This window comes from Lygodium microphyllum, chromosome 5 (genome assembly GCF_053477565.2).
Source record: "Lygodium microphyllum isolate KBCC chromosome 5, Lygodium_microphyllum_v1.1.10, whole genome shotgun sequence".
NCBI classification, from domain to species: domain Eukaryota; kingdom Viridiplantae; phylum Streptophyta; class Polypodiopsida; order Schizaeales; family Lygodiaceae; genus Lygodium; species Lygodium microphyllum.
In genome coordinates this window covers 40,080,155-40,105,218 of record NC_141139.1, presented here as the reverse complement: position 1 = coordinate 40,105,218, position 25,064 = coordinate 40,080,155, and the positions used below count along the sequence as shown (strand labels likewise).

Sequence of the window (25,064 nt, the reverse complement as noted above, 5' to 3'; positions counted from 1 at the left end):
ATGGCAGTTATTAATACTTAGATGTACTTAATTTTGTGTAGGTAAGTAATATACACAATGATACAATAATGTAATTAAATAAGTATTAATTGTTGATTATTAATAAGTCAATTAACTATTACTAAAAGATACATAACTATATATAATTGTATACCAATTAACGTACGTGTGTGTGTGTGTGTGTGTGTGTGTGTGTAACTATGTACATATGTTATTAATTATTAATTATGAGAGAGAGAGAGAGGGAGAGAGAAGCGAAGAAGAAAAGATTCTTGATATATCTTATGGGTTGTCAAATTTATGTAATGTTGTAGATTTAATTTGTGAGGATAGTGTGCATGCTATGATAGGCTCAATGTAAATAGAAATCACCATGAAATGTGTTTGTATTTGAAAAACTTTGAGAAATGGTCATAAGGGTTCTTTGGAGATATATCTTAGGCTTGATCCTCTTAATGTCGGTCTTCCGCTCCTATATATTAGTGAGTGTGACATCCCCATAAATTACATTTTCATACATTCAACATTGTATTAGTCTAAATTGTCAAAGATTTTAGAGTTTGGACTATGTTTCTTATATCAACCTCTCATGAATCCTCTTGCCACGAGAAACATACTTTTGAACCCCATCGGAAATATAGCGGTGCAAAGTGCTGCGAGAATTGTCTTATGCTGGCTACTTCGCAAAGCTAGCTTCTCATCAATCTTGATACTTTGATGTACATACCTTCGTTTTGCTTAATGTATTGATTTCACACTTTCTCCAAGCAAAAAAAAAAAAAAAAGGGAAGTGTGAATATTTGTATTATTTATTTTTGCCTACACCACATTTCAACAGCCAGCCTTGATTTTATAGCATTAAGAAGTGATGTCCTAGCACTAGTCACTTCTACATGCGACACGTGGCAAGAAAGCCCTCTTCGCTGACATTTGGCCTTCCATTGGTGACGTTTGCCTCTCCTCTCCTCTCTCTCTCTCTCTCTCTCTCTCTCTCTCTCTCTCTCAGAGTCAGTCACGACGGGTCACGCCCCCGCCTCGCCCGCCATTAGACCACCGTCAAGTCCTTCCAGCGGCACGCAAGGTATGCCCATGCTTCTTGTAATCTACTGTTTTTTCACAGAGCCACATTGTTTTGCATGCACAGGGCGTCTACAGAACACGACATCCAGTGTCGCTTCCTGAATTGTAGCTAGCTGAATGTGTCAGTTATAATTTTTTGCGGATTCTAGCATTTCGTAGTTCGACAGCATATCTTTAACTAAGATGAAATCCGGTCAAATATTCATATTGCAAATTGATTAACAGGAAGTGTGGATATGCAGTAAATCGATGACATCTTGTAATCCTGTGAAATTCATGTTGCAATGGATTGGAAAACTATCTGGAAGTATAGATATTCCATAAGTTGATGACATCTTGCAGTTTGGACAGATTCTTGTGACGGCCTGCTTGCTCAGAATGCCAATCAGATTAGATGTGCTCGAATATCATTGCAATCAGATTAGATGTGCTCGAATACCATTGCAATCAAGGTACAAATCAGATTTGGACAATCGATGCTATCTACACTTCCAAATAGTTCGTCGATTGATTGTTCAAATCTGTCCATAAATTGATGACATCTTGTAGTTGGACAGGTTCTTGTGAGGGCCCTCTTGCTCGGAATACCAATCCAATTGAATGTGCTCAAATACTACTGCAATCAAGGTAACAATCAGACTTGAACAGTATGTGGGGGAAAATAGGAATGCCAATACTGTTTGCATTCCTTCACAGTGGCAGATGTTTCTTGTGGTGAGGTTTTCCTGTTAAAGAAGTCCTGTCCCTGGAACCTTTGGTATTCAAGAGCTAAAAGCCACTTGAGTTGATTTGTTGGGGTCTGTCTTTCTAACCACACAGAGAAACAGTGAGCTGGTTCTTTAAAAAATGAACCTTATGCAGTGCTGAGTAGGGTAATGCTTTGTAGTGAAGTGCTGAGTTGTAGAATGCTTCATGATAGTGGCTCATTCTCATTGATGAAAAATGCGATTGTAACTGAGGGTGTAGAAAGAGTTTTACTAAACTTGACAGGTTGGGCTTCCTTAATCACACTTGCTTGTGTTTCACTTCTTCATTTCTAACTAGAAAAAACATCGTAACATGTTTAGCTACTGTTTTGTCTGTATGGGTATTGACATCATGCAAATTTTGAATGTGAAGGAAATGAGATCTCTAAAGCAATGGCACTTTTGTAGGTGAGCAAAGTAGTATTGAAAGGCATATCCTACTCACAATTGAGCTTGATCTGAGGATCTGAATTCGCGCAGTACCTTCACAAACCTGAAATATTATCTTTTTTTTTGTTTGAGGACTTTGTGAGCCAAGGAGCTTCCCCAAGCACTTGGTTTGGTCAATTTGTATTGCTGTCCCAGTGTCTTTCAATCTATATCCAATGACCTAAAACATTCATGCCATTTTCTGACTGCCTAAATGGGCACTACACTCAAACACCTTGGCTGATGGTTCGTTCAAGCAGATACGTGATGAACCTCCTATTATCTCAGCTAATGCTTGGCTATCCATAGCTTGGTAGACATCCCATCGCATAGGAACTGGTCAGGTTGCTTTCCAAACTGACCATTTGGACTTATGAATTGGGATTTTAAAGGATGAAGGTGGCTGGGTACCACTTCCTCTAATAGTGTGCCACTACTCTGGTCCTCTGTTTAGAACACCCTCTGAACTGTCTGGTCCAAGTCCTCTCGCTGGAGGCAGCCATCCCCCTCCACTGTGCAAGTGATTATCTTGTCTCTCCTAATTGCAATGACTGCAAGGAGGATGCCCCCTCTGGAGAAGAGGCCAATACAGGTCTGAGAAGTGTCTGTATCCATCCTCCAGTCAGGAGGTACTCCCTTTGTCATGGCCTCAATCATAGCTGTGGCCCCTGAGACCTTGTAGTCTCTGCCTCTGGATCTTCTGCAATCGGCATTCTGGCTGCCTAGTGTCACACACCCAAAATCCAAAGGAGGCTTGGCAATTAATCAAGGCACCTGCTAGCTCTGAAAAATATAAACCGTTGTATAATTTGGAAACTCCATATCAAGGAGCTCCTCAAGCTCAGGGATGGGTAACTTGATGCCTTTGATACCAGTGGATCTGTCTGTCAAGAAAGAGCTTATGGCCTTTGCTACAAATAGAAGCAAGAAGCAAGCTAGTGGATAGCCCTGTCTCACTGATCTCTAAATGCCGAATCTGTCTCCTCTGGCCCTGTAAGCTGCTGGTCAGAACGTGGCTGTGTGCTGAATAAAGAGCCGCAACTATCAAGACCCACAGGTCTGGGAACTCCATCCTCAGTATCTGCCCTCCAGAAACTCCTGATCTGCACAATCATATGCCTTCTGGAAGTCAAAGAGAAGCACAACAAGGTCCTAGTTCTTGTAACATGCAAGAGCGATGGACTCCCGAAAGCTGAAGATGTTGTCCAAGATACTACATTCTCGGGCAAAGCCTATCTGGTGGGATGGACGATATCTAGGATCAAGGGTGCTAGTTTGAGATTGATTGTATTTGCAAGGATCTTGTAGGCACTTCCAAGAAAAGTGATTGGCTGCCATTGTGTGATCTCCAATCTGTCCCCACTTCCCGTGGGAAAGAGGTGAATCAATCCCTTAAGTCTCTTTGGCATATTCCCTAATACCACAATCTCTTGGAAAGCTGTGATGAGGCCTATACTAAAAATATTCCTATAGTGCAAAAAGGACTTGTCCAGTTCATCTTCTCCTGGTCATTCGCTTGAGGGTAGTGCCAGAAGTGCCTTCTCCAGATGCTTTGTAAAAATTTGTAAAAAGGGCCATCAGATGCTTATCCTGTCAGTGATCACCCTCTCGGTGCTCTACCATACTCTCTTTTTGTCCCTCTCATAGCCTGGGGGTCTAGTAAAGGATCCTAACAAAGTTGTGTAGCTGCATGTCCAGCTGAGATAGGCCTAGATCCCCAAATCCATGCAACCAACTCTCTGAGATCGTCATTATGGAATGGGATTGAACAGGTGCTTTGGAATCTCAACACTAGAGTGGAATCCTCTGACACTCTCAAAAAGAACTAGCAGAATTGGTGAATGGTCCAAGATTTGTGCCAACTATGATGCCTATTAGGCCGCCCTTTTCACAAGCCTGTCATTCACATAGAATTGTTTGAGCTAGGAGAGAATCCTAGCTCTTGCTGCCCTGTCTCTCCTAGAGCACTAAAACAAGCCTGTGGATCTGCCAAACTTTGCTGTGAACCATGGGTCCTGTCCTTTAATCTAAAATAAAAGCCCCTTGTAGGCAACCTGCTCACCTCCTCTAACGGTCTTTGTTCATTTGCCTCTCCTATCCTCCAAGGCCTCCACCATGTTGAAGTCACTGCCAACTATCCAATGGTTGACCTGTGGTAGAGATTGATTGAGGGTAGTCCAAATTGGTTTCCTGTCACTGATCATTTGGGGCATAGATTACCAATAGACCAATAAGTGCATCCTCCAAATTCTCACAGAGATCCACATGGCTCTCCTTTGAACCACAATGCCCCTGTCCTCTACCGCCTGAGCCCACCAATTGGACTGAACGGTACAGAATGGCTGAGTTTTTCCCAAATAAGTCATTGTTTGCCATGAGTGATGCCCATTTTGAAAGTTTGAGACAATGTGATTGATAGACTAGGATTGCTTTGGCGAGTACTAAGAGCAGTATACATCAAATGGTGCTTTCTCCAATTGAGAGTGTGTACTAACCACCTTGTCACTCATCCATATCATGATAATTGGATTGGGGAGTTCACAGGCAGGTATAACAAGCTAGGCACTTACTGTATCATGGAAATGGAAAATGTGTCATATTTATTTTCACAGTGGATGGCTGTCAGGTTTCCCTTTTAAGTCAGTTTAGTTGCAACATACCATTTGCTGACACTCTCCATTTAGCTTGAAACTGCATGTATGATGACTCCAGTTCCATACATCCTCAACTACAGGTTTAATCAAGAAATTTCTTGTTACCTTTTTGCAATGCATGTTTGGATCAAGGAGCCTTTTCTATTGACCTGCCGCTATTCAGCCTTGACCGTTTACTTTTAGTTTACAATAAATATCAACAGTGATAACAACTTTTATATCACAGGTTAAGTCTCTTCTTCTGGTTGATTAAAAACTATGTTCTAGTTTGTTCTCTGGGAGTATCCAAGTTACTAACCGGGCAAGCCATATACATGGTTGCTTGCTTATGATGCAGTAAACTATAGAGCCAACCTTCAGAATGAAATTTGCTTTGTTTGCTCGTTGTTGCACTGGATTTCTCATGTGCTTAAATAAACCAATCATATTCTGTATTTGTTAAGTAATATTGTCATTTTATTGGCTTGTTGTACTTGATTACGTTATTGATATGGTTATTTTGTTGGCTTGTTATACTTGATTAGTGGTAAAGCAGTGAATGTTATTTTGTAACCTTGTACTGGTATCAGTACTCCTAATTTTGACATAATGGCTGCAGAATAGGGAAGAGGCTTTACTGCTAGATAAGGATAAGAAATGCCACCTAAGAAGGGGTCCCCAGATGGCAAGAATGATGAGGGTGACATACAAGGCTTGTTGCTTGAAAAGGACTTGGAGATTGAGACTTTGTTAGATAAGTCTTTAAGACTTGAGAAAAGGTCCCAATCACTTGCAATTCTCACAGAAAAACAGCAGATTGCTACAAAAGACATGGAGGAAAAACTTAGAGATGTAATATCTTGTCTAACCAGGTAAAGATATGCATGGCGTAGGTAAACGTTTATGTTTAAACAAAGACTTTTGAGATCAATGAAATTTGTGTCTCTTTCTAGTGAGAATAAAGCAAAAGAAGCAAAGGTTTATGAGCTGGAACAATCCTTGAAAGATCTCAAAGCTGAAAGCACAAGAGCAATTGAAGCTCTAACCAAAGATCTTAATGAATTGAAGAATACCCACAAATTTGTGACTGAAGATCTGCGGCTTCAGCTGGCAAACGCACAGGTGCAATTGCGTGATATAGATGATTTTCGTGCAAAAAAGCAGGCAATCGAACAAGAAATCGCAGGGTAAGCTGTCAGCTTCCACGTGCAGGGTTGTCTTCTCTAGTTTAATTCAACCATGTTTCTATAAATCCAAGCTTGCTCAGTAAGCTATTTGACAAAATGTGACTTTCTGCAAGTTTGTTTTACTTCTTTTCTTCTGTTCCACAAACAATTCTCTCTTCTATACTTCCTAGTCCTGTTGTTAAGACGGGTCAAGAATATTGCTGTGTTGAGTATTAAGCCAGTATTTTGCATGTGATAGAATGTTCTGTAGTGCAGTTGCAATGAAGAGGCATAGCTAATTGGAGTTGCTTCCATCATGAGTAATCTCTTAGAGTTGTGTGCAGTGCAACCAATCTTGTTGCATTTTTTGAGAAGTCATGCCTTCAGTGTCATAAGTTAGCTTGTGTTTTTCTGTGTGAACATTTATTCTCAGCCTGTGAGGGCATCATCTTTACTTGTGGTCAGATTCAGCTTGAGGTTTTGGATAAATTTGGATGGTGCATTCCTGGGATAGCATTGTGAGTATGGGCAGTACATCATGGCTTAGTGCAGGTGCTAGGTCAGCTGTTGATTGCAATCCTTGTCTACATTGTACTGGAGTAGCTGTGCATGTGTGGCTTCTTTGAAAATGAGGGAGTCTATCTGTGCATGTTTGCAGTTTTGGCTTGTTTCTAAGTACTCTGACAGCAGTTGTGTTATATTAGTGGAGGGTTGGTGCTGCTGCTCACATGAAGAAGGCTGTTTCAAAATGAAGCATTAGAAGCCATAAACAAATCACATCCAGCATGAAAGAAAATGATTATTCTTTCACTGCACAGCAGACAGTTTATGTTTATTTGGTTATGCTTCAGTCATTGGTATTCTTTTTTTGAGGCTCTCAGATGATTTCATGTGAATGTTTCCCTTTATATGGGTCTATTAACATCCAGAACCGTCCTTCGCATAACTAGCACATCATGATCAATCCATCATCTTCATGGTTCCTTCATATTGATTTTATACAACAGAATTTGCTAGACCATGTGATTTGTAAATTGTTATCAGACTTAAAGAGCAACTGGAGAAAGAGAAAAAAGAGCATCAAGAGGCCATGAGTGATGTTGAAAGAGCAGCTTTGCAAGAAAAAGAAAGGCTTAAGAAGGAGATGGCAGCCCGCATAGAAGAAACCAAGATGCAGATGTTGCAGCAAATGGATGAGCAGCTGCATGCTGTAGTTTCCCATACCAGTAAACTTTAAAATGGGATAAATAATTTTCTCTCTTTTCCAAGAAGTTAGAATTATCTGAATGTCAAGTACTTGGGGACTTCGCCTTTTCATGAAGAATATAATTTCTCTTCCTGATTTTCTATACCCAGCCTTTTAACACTTGGTTGCATGGAGGTATTGTATCCTAATTATCTATCAATCAATCATTTCTTGATGCACTGTTATGGATGTGCTGCAGTAGAAAGTGTTTGAGTAATTCTGTTATTATCAGCTCATTTGCAGATTAGATTTTGCAACTTTTTCTTGAACATAGAGGGGTTAAGTACTTATAAGGATGTTGTCAAAAAATCAGAAAACAAAGAGGACAATTCTACAGAATGAGCAGCTTGGCAAGGAAGTAGGATACCACATAAGGCAAACCGAACTGCTTTTACAAAAGAATGAGAAGCTTGTTCAAGAAAATATTGAGCTGCACCGGCAAGTTCTTTTAGCAAAGGAGGTAAAACATCCTGACTATAAAGTTTTAAGTTTTACTGGTTGTTTGTTTCTCCCTGGAATTTGTCAAATTATATGAGCTTTTGACTGGGCTTTCTTCTATTGAATTTGAATCCTTTGAATTGTCTGCATTTCTTTGCCATTTTATGCGTGCAATGTAATATTGAATTATATTTGAGCCTTTGTTCTTTTCTTGGGAATGTTAAGCAACAGGTTGTGGCTGCAGGCTGTGTACACATGTTAGGTTAGGGAAAGTCAATTCCTTTAGTTGAGAGGAGAAAGAAAATGAAAATTAACCATGATCTTGTAGGACCTTCAAATCTGCCATAATTTGCCTGCTATAAATAATTTTCAATCTCATGATACTCGTAAACAGTGTATCTTATAAACAAAACTGTCTGTATTGTAAGCTGCACAAAAGTGCAAGGGTGATTCCAAACATAGTGATTGTTGTGAGCAGATTTAATAACTCAAACATGATCTCTAGCACAAACCCATGGTATGGGTGGAAAATCTTAATGAAAGCACACCAGTTCTTTCCAATAATTTCTAATAAAGGCCACTTATATTCCATTAGTAAAACTCACTTTTCTTTCAATCATTTAGTCAACTCAAGCTTTTAGTATAATGTGAAGTATCCTTTTGACAATGCACGCTTTAAGAAAATAATTATTGGTGCTAGTAGAGCCTGCTTTTCTTTGTTTTTCCTTTCTGAACAATTCTTTTTAAATTAATAATCACTTCAGCTGAAAAAATGAAGGTTAAAGTACAAAACAAGCCCATAAATGACAAATATAAAGTTATGTAGTAGGACATCTTCAAGTCTGGAGTCTTTATTTCTCTTTGGGTCATTTGCCCTTGGAAGTGTGAGCAGCTTGATAGATCCTATGTTGGGGGATTAGCCTTTGGTAGGAGGCTTCACCCCATATCCTTTCAGGCCAATGCTTTTACATCACCATCCCACTATCTTGGTAGTAAATCCTCCCATGGATATATAGATGCAGATTGGGTAGGCAATACATCTAATAGACGATCTACTAGTGGGTTCATGTTTTCCTTTTGGAGTGTTGATGTCACATGGAGCAGCAAGAAGCAACCTATGGTGGCCTTATTGAGTACAGAGGTAGAGGTATAGGGGTACTATAGTGGCAGCATGTGAGTTTGCTTGGCTACATATGTTACTTGGAGATTTGGGGAGATGGGTATAGAGGCTAGTAGTCATTCATTGTGACAACCTCAGTAGCATACAATTGGCATAGAACTTGGTTTTTAATTACAGGATGAAGCATATTGAGGTGCCCTGTCACTTCATTAGGGATGGGGTCTTGGCTAGTGACATCAACCTTGTGTATGTGAGCACAAATGAGCAGGTTGCCAACATCTTCATGAAGGCCATCGGAGTAGAGAAACTTCAGCAATTTCACGTGATGCTTGGGTTGTAACAATTGGTATTGAGCTTGAGGGGAAGTGTTGAGATATCAAGCTCAACACATGGTTCATTTGGGTGACTTTTCACTTATATTTATTACTAGCATGTGGTAGTAGATATGAGGATCTTTGCTAGCAATACAACAACTAGACTACACCGACTTGGTCTATATGCCAAGAGTGATGGCACAATTTCTTGCCAACTAACTCACTAGTGGTTTCACATTCACCATTGTACATAGACTCATTTGTATGTGGTATTCTCACTCATGTTAAGTAGACCTTTCTTGTTATGTTTGGGTGAAGAAGGAGAAGAGGAAATAATTTAGATGAAAACGAAAAAACACAAAATAGTAGAGGGGAAAAAGTGCCCCGATGGTCCTAAGTGTGTTGACAAACATCACTATCAGATATGGTAACAAATCCCCCTTGGGAGTGATGTGGTGAACAAGAGTTGGCACTCATGTATGGGGAAGTTCCAAGCCCAGTGGACCACGATCAATCCACAAAGGAGAGTAAGCCCAAAGTTTGCAAAAAGCTTAATATCTTATGAAGCAAAGCCTTTGTGAAAAGATCTACAAGGTTATCCTATGTTGGCACATAGGCCAAGCCGATCTCTCTTGCAAAGAGTCTCTTCCTAACATAATGATAATCCACCTCAATGTACCTAGTACGAGCATGGAAAATTGGGTTTTGTGCAACTGCCAATGCACTTTGACTACTAGTGAAAATGGTAGTGGTAGATGACTATCCAACACCCAACTCATCCAAAAGGTGTTTGAGCCAAACACACTCCACCATAGTTGCTGTGAAGTTGCCCTATACTCAACTTTGCAATTAGAAGTATTTATAGTGTGTTGTTGCCTACTTGCACGAGCTGCCAAGTATGAAGCAAAAACCACTTGTGGATACAGGAGTGTTGTAATAACCAACCTAGTTAGAATCCGACAAAGCATGTAAATATAGCGGTTATGGTCCCCCATTGGTATAAAACAGCCCCAAGTGCCGAGTATCAGCTGTGAAAAATATGCTTCACTGCATGCCAATGCTTGGTGCCTAGGCTATGCATAAACCTACTTATTTATGAGATTGCAAACTAAATGTTAGGCCTCATAATGCATACATAAATCAAGCATCCAAGAGTCTACTGATAGAGAGAGAAATCAAAGGAGTCAGTGGCATCATAGAGGCTCAACTTCGAACTTGTTTTCATAAGAGTAGCTATAGGCCTGCAGTCCTCAAGACCAAATCTTTGCAATAATATCTCAATATAGTTTGTTTGGTGCAAAGCAATACCTTCATGGTATTGCTTGAATTGAACGCCCAAATAATAATGCAATAGGCCTAAACTTGTTATATAAAAAGCTGAATTCAATTTGATTTGTTCTAAAGATCTGCAATATGTGTCTTAGTAGGACCAATAGATAGTATATTATCGATATAAACCACAATGATCAAAGGTATATCACCGTCTTGTCTAACATATAAGGTGCTCTCAGTTGGACTATTCTAAAAACCACGTATAGTCAAGTATGCATGAATATTCTTATACTAAGCCCAAGGTTCTTGCTTTAGACTATACAATACCTTCTTTAATCCACGAGGTTGAAAAATGTATATTTTCTCATGCGAATCGCCATTCAAAAATGTAGTTTTAATGTCCAATTGATATATGTTCCAAACCATTATGACTACTAATGCAAAAATGATACGAATTGTTATCATATGGTAAGTGGGAGCAAAGGTTTCATCAAAGTTAATGCCCTTCTACTAAGTATAACTTTTTGCCACAAGTCTAGCCTTATAGCAATTAATACTATCATCGGAATTTTATTTCAACTTGTAAATCCACTTATGTTTTTGGCTAGAAGGCAAGTCACATAAGAGCCAAGTGCCATTTTTGAAAATAGCATCATACTTAAATTGCATAGTAATCATCTTATTTTTTTAATTGTATGCCATTTCAAAAGAAAAAAACTAATTTCCATCACATAGATTGGAAATAACCAATGGATAACAATGTGATGCATAATAAGCATTGTGAGAGCCAGAACAAGTACAACTAGACAAAGGTTCATCCAATTTACTTTCATGTAATTTTTGTGAGACGTCCACCTCTAGGATCCAATCTCCACACGAGACATGATATAAGCTATATCCACCAACATAAAGGGTTTGGATATTTGACTTACCTCCCATCCATAGAGCCAAATGGGCTTATCCTTGAGCTTGGGAGCTAGCAACATCTGGGTCACGACCATGTCCCAAAGATTGGCATCCCATGCCATAGTCCATATTGTTCCAGTGTACGGATTCCTCGGCCTATGGTTTGAGAGTCTAAGAGTCATGATGATCACCCAATGAATATACACAATGGGACCTTTGAGTCCTATAAATATAAGTCAACTGCTTGAATCTTGCTCTTGGTGCATTTGCACTGAGTCACTTCCTGAGCAATGGCCGATGCTACTAGCGCCCATTTAGATGTCTAAGAATGTAATGCTTCCCCCCTAAGAGTGGTGATCACATAATGAATGTTCACAATGGAGCCTTTAGTCCTATAAATAGACTCAGTTGTTCTAACCCTGAAGTGTACTTAGTGCATTTGCACTAAGTCAAGTCATGATCATTGTAACTAGTGCTACTAGTACCCATCCAAATACCCAAGTGGCAAGGATGTAACAATTGAAGCGGCCATTTTGGCATGGTCTTGGACTGCTCAGTCTCTACTTTCTCATTTAGAAGTGTATCATTTAAATTTGTATTAGAAATATATTGGTCTATGGATTGATGAGAAATCTGCATAGGCTGAAGAATTGCCTCATTTGGTGCTACGTGTGCTTGTCGACTATTAACTTGAAAGTAAAGGCATATCTACAATAGATTTTACTCGGATTTTTTATCTTATCCTTATCAGCCTTCTTTGTTTGAACAACGTTTTCATATTTCTGCTTACTAGTAGGAAAGGTAGCTTTTTCTTCACTTTTTTGAGTAGCCACAAAAGCTCGGCAACATGCATAATGGACTTGTTTTGTCAAGATTGTTCTTCTTATAGTGAAACAAAAAACTCATCAAATGGCAAAGCATTCAGTTTTCCTTTCATCATCAAACGGAGAGTAGATGTAAAACTTTGATAAGAATTAGGAAGTCTATTGAGAACAGCTTGCATAGGTGAACAGTCCAAAATCTCATCTACAACAATCAACTACTTAAGATCTTTGATCTTTGTTAAAAAACTGTTCATAGAGTCATCTTCATCCATAAGTTCACTCTCTAATTACTTGCATAAGTAAGCAACTTGGGCTTCATTTCTTCCTTGATACAAATGTGCAAGTATATCTCAGGCATCTTTAGTTGTCTTACATGAGCGAATATGTGAAATCATAGTTTGTTTAATAGACAATGCAATAAAGGCATGAGCCTTCGTCTCTTTTCCATCTTGTCAAATCTGCTCAAGAGTAGGTGGTGGTGGTACTCTTAGCATTAATTGGAGTAGAACTAGAACTTGCAACATCCTCAATAGCTGTTTTTGTTGCACTTGCAACTTTCAAAACACTACCATAACAAACTTCAATTCCATGCACAATGTTTCAAAGCCCTTTTGCAACCGATACATGATGTATCATATAAGCCAACAGTGGATAGTTGGTTTCATAGTGTGTATTGAGTGGTGTTAGTAGAGAGAAGATTTACAAGACCAAGTAAGCCCTAAAGTGAATACACACCAAATACAAAATCCGGCATGTAAGGATAAGAAAAGACCAAAACTTGCATTCTAGTGCTTCATATTGAGATGCTTCAATACTAAACAAAGAAAAGTAATACAAGGATAAGGTTAAGAAATAATGAGTAACACAACAAATGAATATGTGCAATAGAAGACAAATGAAAATCTGAAAGCTAAGTAGCCTAAAGAACAAGTTGGCCCGTGGGCCCAAGTCGATAGCCTAAGGGGCTAAGAGTACTAAGTAATGCTAGACTAGTTGGGGGTACACTAAGGAACTTAAAAGGTTCTAGCCAAAGAGTAGCCACCATTGGCATGTCCATAGCATGCTTCTATCAATGAAACTCGTGACAAAGTGGAGAACTGGACCTAAGTAGGGAAGCATTAGGAGACCTTGAAATAGTGCTGAGAAGTGCATGCAGTGAGAAATCTGGTGGTGGAGGTGTAGTAGAGCAATCACTCCAACTTCTAGGGGTCCTAAAAAGTGGGAATGGAGTGTGTTGTCCATATGCCATACGCTCAACAATGCGCCACTAAGGTGGGGGTTACCAAAAGGAGTAGGAGTAGGTATATCAACTGAAGAAGTACTATTACGTCTCTACATATCCGGATGGGCACTAGTAGCATTGGTCAAAGTGTTCATGAAGTGACTTAGTACAAATGCACTAAGGGCACTTCAGGGTTAGGGCAATTGAGTCCTATTTCTAGGACTCAAGGCCCTATTGTACACATTCAACATGTGATTGCCACTTTTGGACTCTTGGCCCGTTGGGATGATGCATCCGTACACCGGGATGGTGTGGGTTGGTGGTATGAGACACCAACCCTTGGGATGTGGTTGCGACTTGAAGTGTTGCTAGCTCCCCAGCTTGGGGGTGAGCCCGTTTGGCTCTATAGCAGGGAGGCGAGTTTGATATCCAATCCCTTTTATTGTAAATACAGCTTGTGTCATGTCTCATGTGCAGGCTGGATCCAAGGGGGATGTCTCATAGGTATCAGAGCGTCAACCTACAATCGGATGCGAGATTAGATGATGTGAGAACCGCTTTTGCTCATGGAACTGTGATGGGTCACACTTGACAGGTACATCGTCATCTTGTTAAGGGTGGTATGGGACACTGCTAGTGGGAGGGGTGTGCATAGGTGGCATGTTTTGCAGGTGTTGGGGACGATGACAAGGTATATTTTTGTCTAGTATGCATGCTCGGGTTTTGTGTTGTTTTGATGCTTGTGTGTAAGAAATTTTAGTGGTTCTAATGATTGGAGTCTAGGGAGTTGCCACTCTAGGGCTATGGTAGACTATCATTGGAAGTTGAGTTCTTGCAGTCTGTATAGATATCAAAATCTCAATTGACAGTGCGTCAAAATTTCAATTGACAATGATTTTTCTTGATTTAATATTTAAGGTAAATGTTGTCATTTATTTTAACATCGATGTAACATGAAATGTTATGGTCAGTCTAACATTTAATGCTTAGGTTGATGTTATTATCATTTCAATGTTAACATTTTTTAAATCTTTGGACAAACATTATTGTCAATTTGGTATCCCTGCCGTGGTGAGATGGCAGTCAACCATCGTGATAGTCAGCCATTTTGAAAAGAGATAGAGAGAGAAGAACTCTCTCAAGTTCAATTGTGGAGAGAGAAAAAATTTGTGTTCATAGTTGTGGAGAGAGAGAAACTCTTTGAAGATGCTAAGTGGAGAGGAAAACATTGTACATGTCGTGCAGCAAGAGAGGAAGATGATGTATGAAGGGGGGTCGATTATATTGACGGATGGATTGAGAGAGAGGACTGGTGATGGTGGGATCGTAGGAGACTAATGGACTGCCAGTTGGATTGACGAACTATTGGGTGGGCTCACATGGCAAGAAAGAGTGATGATTAGACTGTTGGAACTCTCGGGATGGCTAGGCATGGTGCATGGAGGACTATTGAGGCACTCGAAGGGATAGCATGTCCTTCAAGATGGATTGGTGTGTCCCTCTCAATGGATTGCTTATCCTTTCCAATGTCTACGTCTTTTCTCGGATCCTCTTTTTTTTCCCTTAATCCTTTTTTTAAATTCATTTGGTCTAAGGTGCCTCAAGCAAGCCCTTAAGCTGCCCCATACTTGCACCCAAAAAAGGGCACAATTTCTATTCTACATTAAATGTAGATTGCCTCTCGGTTTTGTATTAACTGTAGAGTATCTTTGTTATAATCTACTCTCCTCTTGCACACTCCTTAATTTCTAAATTCTCACATCTTTTCATCGCTCCAAACTTTCTTCCTTCTCTATGCTCCTTTCTCTTGTCTTGATACCATGACTTCTCTTGCGGTATCTCCTTTTGATTCACCCATTACTACCGAACCTCAATACATAGAGGATGCTCATCTGAACCCGAACTTACGCATGGGCACTGGGATCAGATGGTATCAGATTTGGATCTATTGATCCAAAAGTATCATTAGTGTATGAACTTCTGACTCATGAGACTTGGCCATGTCGATGTCATTCTTGACATGCCATGGTTCTTTGATAAATAATCCTCTTTGTACATTAATTATAAAAATCATGTACCTTCTTTTGAGCTTGATGGTCATTTTGAGGTGATCGAGGGTTGTTTACCCTTCGGAGATCATAGAAAATAGTGTACATATTATTTCAACATTGGAATTTAGTGAATTTTTTCCGATCTAAGCGTTACTACTTATATTTTTTTTGTTGAAAAAGTTCAACCATCTGATTTGCAATGTAATTCAATGTCTTTCAATATGCTTCCCTATAGTGGTGAGTGCAAAGATGTAAACAAACACTTCCATGAAGTGATGTGCTTGGATGCTCCACTACCAAAATACCAAGTATGTTGCATTTCAATAGTATTAAATGCAGAATCAGCCATGGAAGTGTCATAACTGCATGTAAAAAATGCATAGTCCTCCTCTACAAAATTTGTTGTAGCATCATCATCAAAAGATTTTGAGACTGATGTCTCTTGGACAACCAAACCGGAGTCTTTCTTCTTCTCTTTGGCCAATATTTTCCTACGTTCATCAATGTAATGTTTAGGTTTCTTACAGTAGTGGTATTTCCCCTTTCTCTTTGCCTCTCTGTGTCTTGGGCAGCCTTGTTAGATGGCTGTCCCACATCAGCTTTGGGCTGATTTTTCACATACCGCTTTGCTTTACCCTTGCCTTTGTACTTAAAGAGCATGGCTATATCACTTGAATGCATAGCAATATTTTTCCAATTATGTTTCTCTTGTAACAAGAGGCTCTTCAACTCCACGAATGTAAGGCCACCTACCCCCCCCCCCCCCCCCCCCCCCCCCGCCCCCCCCCCCCCCCCACTACCGCTTTGCTTTACCCTCCCCCAAAAAAAAACCAATTCAGTGAGATTTGGAACCCAAGATAAGACTAGAAGTGAATTTAGAGTGATATTCATAATCTTTGCATCCAAAATAACCTCATCAATATTCAGCAGCTGCTCATGTAAGTACTGCAAGTGTGTAAGGTGATCAATTATGTTGTCACCCTCATCCATATGTGCATTAGCCAATTCTCTTCGCAAGGAAGAGAATTTGGCTTCATTCTGGGTTGCAAACATGCTTTCCAAGACATCTCAAGCTGCTTTAGAGGTCTTGCATGACCAAATATGAGGTATAATCTCTCTCTTTTACTGACAAAGCATGTGTATCCTTTGAATCCCATCTCCTCTAATTTGCCGTAGGAGCGAAGGTAGAAATAGGGGTAGCTGGCTGTCCTCTAGCATTGCCCTGAGGTGTTTGAGGAGCAAGCTCTTCTGGTCACAGCCATAGTTGCATTTCATCCATGGACAGATCCATATAGAATGATTTGTCCAGTCTGGTTGGGCGTGTATGATCCGTTCGGTTTTTGTCCTTTTTTTTTGGAGCTGGTGTTTATCCTTTTTCTCTTTCTCCTCATTGACCTCTACCTATACCTCACTTACCTATAGTCCTGAGATCCTTTGCAACAAGTAGATTGTGCACCATAAAACTCCACAAGGGATAGTTGGTGCCATCCAACTGATTCTCCTAAGTGAGGACTTCCAAAATGTTGTTGTGATCTTTGGTGTCCTGATTTGCCATTGTTGCAAGAAATTCAGCAGCCAAACACTTTCAAGTTGAAGTGTGAAATGTACTCTTCCGAGTACCAAAATCCCAACACGGGATCTTAATGCAAGTACAAACTACCAAAATGGTCAAACTCCTCGAAAAGTGTGCCCACACTGCACAAATTAGCACCCAATCTGCAATTTACAGCAATTCAGTGCCCTCCACTCCACTTGCTGCAAAATGCATGCCAAGTATAAATTTCAACTATGTAATGCTGGAAATCCCAAATTTTACTGCAATTTGCCAAATTTTTACAAATTTCTTTGCCAAATCTGACTCAAACAGCAAGATAATGCTGTTGCAACCCCTGTTTCCTGTCTTGGGATGCATGCCAAGTGAAAGCCCCAAGTTTCTCCAAAGAAAATTCAAGAAAGTGTAGAAATTTTAAAACTTACAGCCTGAAATTTGATGAAATGTTGCATTGGGATGGGCCTAGATATTAACCGCAACTTTGATGCACCTTCGGATGCATGCTGGACCCAGAAAACAAAAAAGCCTCAAATTTCTTGCACCAATGTCAGAGAAATTGTGTGATGTTGGCAAATTCAGTGGAGATTTGCACACAGGAGCTCCAATTGGGCAAAAGCCCCAAACTTTTGGATGTGTTCACTGCCTCGGGAAGCGTATCAATGACCTTTGGAGTGTCATTAGTTGCTGTTTCTGAGACGGGTGTACTCCAGGCTGAGGAGGGGCTGGAGCAGCAGGCGCTGCTGGTGGCACTGCACAGCTGACAAGTGGCAGCTTACTGCAGATGAGCAGCGATGCTGGTGCTGTTGGTGGCAGCGCTGGTAGGCACAGGCAGAGATGGCAGAGCTAGCACAGGGCAGTGCACAGCAGTGGGTAGGGCAGGGCACTAGCTTGGGTGGAGTTGGGTGCGCAGCTGGCAGACCAGGTGCTGATTGTGGAGGTGCTGGCTGACCGTGGGCATGGGCAGCTAGCAAATTGGGTTGGCGGCACTAGAACTGCAAGTGAGACTAGCTGGACAGCTGACAAAGTGGCGGGCTGAGCTGAGAGCTCACAGCAGCTCTACCTCCTCCAATGGCAGCTCCTTTTTCTACTCTTCCTCGTGAACAAGGTCCAGCAGCGTTGGGAATTGACTAGTACTAACTCCAAATGTAGTGACACAACTTACTACTTTAGTTGTGTTCACCACAATTTTTCTTATCGAGGTAGGTTCATGTACTATGATAGGCTTGGAGGCACTACCCATTTGGCAAGTACTAGAGCTGAGAATAGAGCAGTCAGAGGTATGGGAGATTATTGGGAACCTCACAATTTGGCACATTTGGAAGGTATGCTATTAGTTGGTTTTGGGCAGTGAGTGCTTGTCTACATATGAGACTTTGGTAGAGCTCTAGACCTCGATCATCCACTCCCTTCGTGGCTGGGATCAGGTGCAGGGTGACTGTCGAGCTCGTGAGGAGCTCCGACAACACTTCTTACGTACCTAGGGGTGGTCATGATTGTTCTTCACGATGTAGACAAGCAACCCTAGGTGGCATTACTTTCCTCCTCCATGGCTTTGATCCCCCATTCCCCCTAGACTGCCATGAGAGGCATGTGTATATGATTCCAACATGACTTTGTATTAGCTCCAACTAGGCTATTGAGCACATGTACTTTGTTGTAAAGTCTTCTAAGTAATATAACTAGCCATTTTTTTCTTGCAAGAAAAACATCATTTGAACTTATAGAAGGTTGTCACTTGGGGTAATGAGATGACTTGCTGCATAAAGTGGCAGTATTTAGGAGGTAGCTTATTTAAGAATAATCATCTGACTTTGGTGAGCCAGCGTTAGTGAACTCAGTGAGTAATTGGCAATTGCCTATGCTTGGCCATCTTGACTTTCAGATCATCTCCTTAATGAAAAACTCTTGCAGCTCATGTTCGAGGTTGACGTGTCAAGTTCGATCTCTTGCTACATAGCAGTCAATGAGATGACTTTAATTGTCAATGCTAGGGAGAAGTGTCGTAATGGTGAGTAAATTCGGGTAGTAATCCTTGCATCAACTCAACGTTTGCTATAGCATTGTGAGCCCTCCATTAACGAATATGATCAAGGTGGGCGAGTCGAGGGTCCCCAACATAGCCTCTAGACCAATTACAAGGTCTTGAAGACCTTGAGACTGGAGCACTTGTTGCATTAGGTTCAACCAAGTCGTGAAATTTGACCCGTTAAAGTGAGTCTTATTAGTAAAGCCATTCTTGGCTGTAAACTAGAGTGTTTATGCTGAGTGGCAAGTAGAGTGGGGAACTAGAGTATATACTTGGGGATTGGCCCAAAAGTACCTGCCATGCATTCAAGCTATGTGCACAGTGGATCCCTATGTGTGTGGACATTGATTAGGCATAGGCATGGTAACCATATGAGTATCCTAAGGAGGGTAGATAGGTGCACAATAGGTAGCGAATGGAAATCCTTGTCTCCACAGTGCAGCCCATGGAGTGTGTGAAGGTGCACAATAAGGAGAGCATGGAAATACCTCGGTCTGAGTGGCCATAGATGCATGTCCAGGCAGAGTGAGGGGATACCCAACACAACCATTCAAATATGAACGCGTGTTAACTTGTAGGTATGTGTAAGGCATGATGTTTATGGGTGGCATCTATGATAATGGAGTACTAGGGGGCTCAAGGGCATTCACTTGTGGGTAGCTAACATTTGGAACTGAAAAGGAAATGTACTAGAAATGGAATTAGAAGATCCTAAGCCTTTTGTACTTGATGTAAGTGTGGAATTTAATCCTAAGCTATGAAGAGTAGAAGAAAGAGAATCCAAGTGATCATGAGAAGAGGTAGGCGTGGGAGGGGATTGCGATGGATTTTTGAATGCATGCTAAAAGTGAATGAAAGTGTGTTTAGAATGCTCAAAGATGGTCCGACATCCAATGGCTCTCGTGGGAGCAGGCTGAGGGAGGATTCAGAGTGTGACGTCCACTGGAGATGGAACTTGAGTGCTACAACCATTAGTTGGAGATGAAAGAAGTGGGCAGGCAGCAACAATGCAGCCTTTAGGAGTTTGTTGGAGCAGAGTGTTACCCCCAGGAGCTGTACAGCAGCAGGGTGGCCGATCAGGCTGAAAATGCAGCTGTCTGCTAAGGCTGGCTGAGCAAGGCATGGCAGTTGGGAACAGCCAGTTAGGAGTTGGGCCAATTGATGAACCTGTCCAACATGCTATAGAGGTGACCAAGGTAGGTGGGAGGTTGTAAACAGCAAAACACAGGTTGACACTGATTGTGAAGCAGTGCAAGATGATGACATCAGCAGCTGGAGCAAAACACAGGCTGGTAGGAGCCTCTAGCAGGGCAGGTGGCAGTTGAGGATGGCCACCACAGAAAATGGAAGAATTGGACTGAGTGGGGCAGGCTGGACTGAATGGGCAGGATTACGAGTGACTGAGCACACCATCTATTTACAAATGAGGAACCAACCAAACTGTGGAAGTTTTCTTATGGGACACGAAAGCTCTTTTTAGCATAATAAGTTTGAGTTTAGGCCCCAGGGGCTGTTTAAATGAGCTAATTAAAGTTTAATGTATAATGCACCTTCTTAGCTTAACAGGTTTCAGCCTCCATCTCTGTGTGTACTCTTTCGTGTGTGTGTGGGGAGTTGTGAGCTTGCAAGAGCTCAAGCTCTCTCCCCCCCCCCCCCCCCCCCACCTGCCCCCCCACCCCCTCAAAACCCCCCCAAACCCAAAACCCACCCATCACCACCTCACCCACCCACACACACTCTGCTGTTTTATATGCAACTATTTGGCATCTATGATCCATTGCAAGTTACTTTGTTCTCTTTGGGAATGTACACTCATATATTGGATAGGCCTTGTTGTTGCTTTAGGTAGAGGATGATTTGGCAAGGAGAAATCACATGAATCAAAAGACTATACGGATCTTACTTTACAAGTTACGTGGTAATGTATTAAGATACTTTGTTTTTTTTACATTTTTCTTCTGTAAGTGATTATAACTGATTGGTTCCAAATTGTGCTTTAGCATAAATACAATTCAGGGTTTAGTGGCAACAAACTGCATTGTTACTTAGTTTAGTTTATGGAAAGCATCAAAGGCCAGCCTTATTGAAGCCTGGAATTCATGTCAAACATCACCCACTTTTTGAGCATCAGAATGGGCATTTTTTCAGATAACTGAACCAGCGTTAAAATAACTTATGGATCTGCACCTTTCTAGCAATGTGTGACCTATCCATCAATTAGTATCCATTCCATGCTTCCATCTTGTGTCAATCAACATCAAAGTGAGCTTTTTTGGTGATACATCGACTCTAATGAGTAGAATGCAATGTATGTATGTATGTTTTGAGCAGCTTTCTAGCAAGTGTGTGGTTCAGACTGCCCTCAAACTATTTATGACTAGCATCAATTCCATCCCATGTCCGTCTTTTTAGCAACCATGATATGAACATCCTGTTGCATAGTGTACTCAATGGCATTGAAAGCATTCACTATGTTGCCATGCATTTGCCACCTAGAACTGTATTCTCTTGGATATGTGCCTGAATTCGAAATGCCTTAAGAGTTTTGTGAATCAACATATGATGGACATGAGATCCAATCGTTGAAGCTTTCACATCATTGACAATTTGGTGCCTTAGCCTGTTTCCATACTTCAGGTAGCTTTCCATGCTGCCAAGCATCACATAAGACCTCTTGCATCATTCATTTAAAAAAGCATGGTAAAATCTCACTGTGAGACCATCCTAACTTGGGGACCTGAGGATTCTATTAACCCAAGGCAGCAATGCATCTTTTACCTCCACCTAGATGACGGGCTATCTTCAAGAGTGGCAATCTGAGGGACAATTTTCATAACTTGCACACAAACATCAATAATATCAATAGGAGGGGGTGGGCAACAAGCACGACTTTGAAATGCCAATGTCCTTCAAGTTATAGTGCTGAGTCCATAATCCATTGCTTTGCTTCACTCAAGATGGTTTTGTTTCCATCCTTCAAGAATAGTCATTATCCAGGGTTTAATCAGCACGAAGGGCTTGAAATATACTCATTATTGGTACCCTTTTAAGCGGTCCCCACAGCCCTCCATCCTGTTTCATGGACCATAAGCCCAACTTGTTGTGTCATGTCAACCATAGTTAATATGCACCTCATAAAATAAGTTTAAAGAGCTTATGATTGCAGTGAGAATCAAAGTCCTCTCTTTGTAATTTGCAACAGAGAAGCACCATGCCAACAAGCATGACAAGAAGGGTGATCAGGAGTTCACAAGATTAATTGGCCAGCAGGAGCACCTTAAACCATCCTCCCTGGATCAAAATCAGGTCTATTCCTCAAACTCACGATGCTTGATTCTTGTTCTTTTTAACACTTTTTGTAAAAGTTTGGGTTGTTCTTTGTTGTCTGGCAGCAATTGGATCGGATGAAGAGCTACATTAATGAACAAACAAAGGCTTTTCAGTCAGGAAGCAGTGCCGAAGAAGCAATGACATTTCTGTATGCTTGCTTGGAGGATATTGAGATAGAGAAGGCTAACAGCTCTAGAGAGCAAGGAGTTTCAAAGTACATCAAAATGATCATGCTGTACCAACTAATGTTAATTCTTCAGGCTTGTTGTAGTTGCTTCAATATTTCTGAAGAGTTTTTGGACTGCAGGTTGGATCAAGCCTCTACTCCTGGTGCTCAAGGACTTGTGCTGCCTAGTTCCCTCGATCAGTTGACTTCGCAACAGCGACAGGAGTTTCTCATGTGCCTTGCCCAGGCCCTTTCCACAAAAAATTGTGCTCTTCAAATCTTGACGAAACTTCTTAACGGTGCTGATTTAGTTTGTATTTATTTATAGGCACCTTCTCCGTACCGCAGTTTCTCTTCGAGCTGTGGCAGAGAATGTTACAAATGTGGAACAATCTGAAGAATACAAAGATCTGTTTAGATGTCCATCTTTGAAAGGTGAGGATGACACCTTTCCTCCAGATCTTCCGGATAGCCTTCAGTAGTCAGTCCTAGCTCTCTTTTGGAGTGTTTCATAACCTTTTTGTATGGTGCCATTTCAGGTAAGGTAACGGTTTCAGTTGAGGATATTCTCAACCTGCCAGTCGAAGATTTGCATCTTAACGAGTCAATTCAGCGGCTTGGAAGTAATAGTAAGCCTGTATGTACTGGTGTTCAGACAGAGGCCATGGTATGTGAAGCTTCTCGTTTGCTGGGTAAAGTGCAGGTTGAGTCTTGATTATTCTATTCAATGGCCCACTAAAGTGCATGAAACTGTTTATTTCTAGGATTTGGAGGAACGATTGGCTTTAGATATCAAGGAACGCTTGCGAGCAGGCAACTGAACAAGAGCAGGGGCATAATGATGTTAGGTGTTCAGTTTTTGCAGGTTTTATTGATACTGCCATTTGGTGGCATGCTTGGACCTCCAATATGCTGCACGTATGTACTGATGTTGGCCTTTCTAGTAGGTGGGCTCTGGGAATCAGGATACTTGTTTGGGCCTCCAATATGCTGGCTGTATGTACCAAGGTTGGCGTTCCTAGTAGGTGGGCTGGAAATATGGATCTTGCTCCAAAGAATTTGCAGTGTGTTTGAAGAAAAAGAATCCTTGTTTTTCTCTGCAGCATGTGTTTTGAGCTGCATATCCATGGTCTCTCAACTGTGCGGTCTTTGTACATAAATTGAGAATTCCAAACTATCATACGTCTCTATAGTAGGTATCTTAGTACGTTTCTGAGGAGCCATGGAGGACTTGATAGATCCTAAACAGTTTTCCAACAGTCTTTTCAGGGATATGAATCAGGATTCCTGTGGAGATGCTTTCAAAGAAGAAAGTACAGTTACAATTATTGAATTTTTATATAGTTATTTTGTACATCAAAAAGCAGTTATTTCCCAATGCAGTGACTAGGCTTTGGCAACCAGCAGTCTTTGTAAATGATATCTTGTAAATGTTTGAAGGAGCTACATCTGTGAGTTCATACAGATGTTGAAATTGAAGCCTCCAAATTTGCACTTTTTCTTCAAAAAATCTTTGGAATGGTGATCATCACTATAGTAAAGATACATGGTACAAACATCACAAATTGCAAATATAAAGAGGGATGTATTTTTCTTGTCTATTTGCTTAGGGGAGTACAAAGCTAATGAAAGAACCAATCTCACCATTGATAACAGCAAACCACAGGTGGAGAGGGTGCCAGAGCACCAATATGTAGTACGACCTTCTAGCTCTTTCTCATGCCATTGTGAGCCAGCATGCTTCCCACCCAGAACCCATATTGGGCAAAGCACAACACCACTGACCCCTTCAAGCAACACTTTCTGGAGACACCTATGGGATTGGGGGTTGAGGATCTCGGACATCCTTTGGTTGGTGATCCATGGGGTCCTAATAGTAGGTAGCTAAGCTAATTTGCACAGATGCAATTTGTTTCCTGTGACAATGCCCAGGTCTCAGAGACCTGAAAGCACTACTTGTGGTCGGAAACAGCACAACTGGTGGAGAGAGGAGCCTGCAGGACCCTCTGTTGAGTAGAGCCCAGCCTTGGATTCATCACTTGGGAAGCTTTCTACTGACAGTCCATCTCAGTCAGGAATGCCACATACTTTGTGAGGGTAAGATGCATGAAAAATCTTTGTTCTTAGAGGGTGGTTCATGTACAATGGTGGGCTTGGAGGCATTGCCCAGCTGATAGGGTATTGGAGCCTTTAGTGTTGCAATCAAATGTGTGGAGATTTATTGGGAGCCCAAGAGGCTGGCACATTTGGAAGCTCCACTACCTGCTGGCATTCAGCAGCAAGAGCCTTCCTGCATATGCCACATTTGCAGAGGTTTGGGCCTCCATTATCCACTCCCTCCGAGATCGAGGAGTAGCTCCAAGGATACTCTTGGCATGGGCAAGAGCTTTGATAGTTCCTTCATATGGGATGGTTACCCTGGGCAATGTTATACACCACATCCTTGCTTCTTTTCCTTGTATATACCCCCCTTCCCCCTCTTTTTACAGACCATGGGACTTCCGAGTCATAACCTGTCATGAGGTACAGAAATGGCACAGTGG

General features: G+C 41.2%; 1 protein-coding gene across 8 annotated transcripts; it reads left to right on the top strand.

Annotated features, from left to right (window-relative positions):
• Positions 1 to 961: 961 nt before the first annotated feature.
• Positions 962 to 24,001, top strand: LOC148035718 (uncharacterized). Of its 8 annotated transcripts, none has more exons than XM_087677728.1 (15): positions 988 to 1,081; positions 1,306 to 1,532; positions 1,638 to 1,707; positions 5,508 to 5,760; positions 5,842 to 6,075; positions 7,099 to 7,264; positions 7,614 to 7,760; positions 20,871 to 20,943; positions 22,228 to 22,331; positions 22,418 to 22,569; positions 22,663 to 22,755; positions 22,850 to 22,956; positions 23,061 to 23,188; positions 23,286 to 23,386; positions 23,469 to 24,001. In XM_087677728.1, exons 4-14 carry the CDS (start codon positions 5,546 to 5,548, stop codon positions 23,340 to 23,342), a joined length of 1,476 nt encoding a protein of 491 aa, XP_087533854.1. In that variant the 5' UTR covers positions 988 to 1,081; positions 1,306 to 1,532; positions 1,638 to 1,707; positions 5,508 to 5,545; the 3' UTR covers positions 23,343 to 23,386; positions 23,469 to 24,001. The 8 variants fall into 8 exon arrangements, with proteins under 8 accessions (XP_087533855.1, XP_087533854.1, XP_087533848.1 ...); XM_087677722.1 differs by adding an exon at positions 2,000 to 2,070 and having other exon boundaries at positions 23,286 to 24,001; XM_087677726.1 differs by having other exon boundaries at positions 997 to 1,081; positions 1,306 to 1,339; positions 1,423 to 1,532; positions 23,286 to 24,001.
• The last annotated feature ends 1,063 nt before the right edge of the window (positions 24,002 to 25,064 follow it).

Excerpts from the sequence above, each read along its gene's own strand:
- LOC148035718 (XM_087677729.1), top strand. The coding sequence starts at position 5,546 with ATGCCACCTAAGAAGGGGTCCCCAGATGGCAAGAATGATGAGGGTGAC. Across the intron at positions 22,332-22,417 it reads CCTCCCTGGATCAAAATCAG|CAATTGGATCGGATGAAGAG; the intron begins GTCTATTCCTCA and ends GTTGTCTGGCAG. Across the intron at positions 22,957-23,060 it reads TAGATGTCCATCTTTGAAAG|GTAAGGTAACGGTTTCAGTT; the intron begins GTGAGGATGACA and ends GTGCCATTTCAG.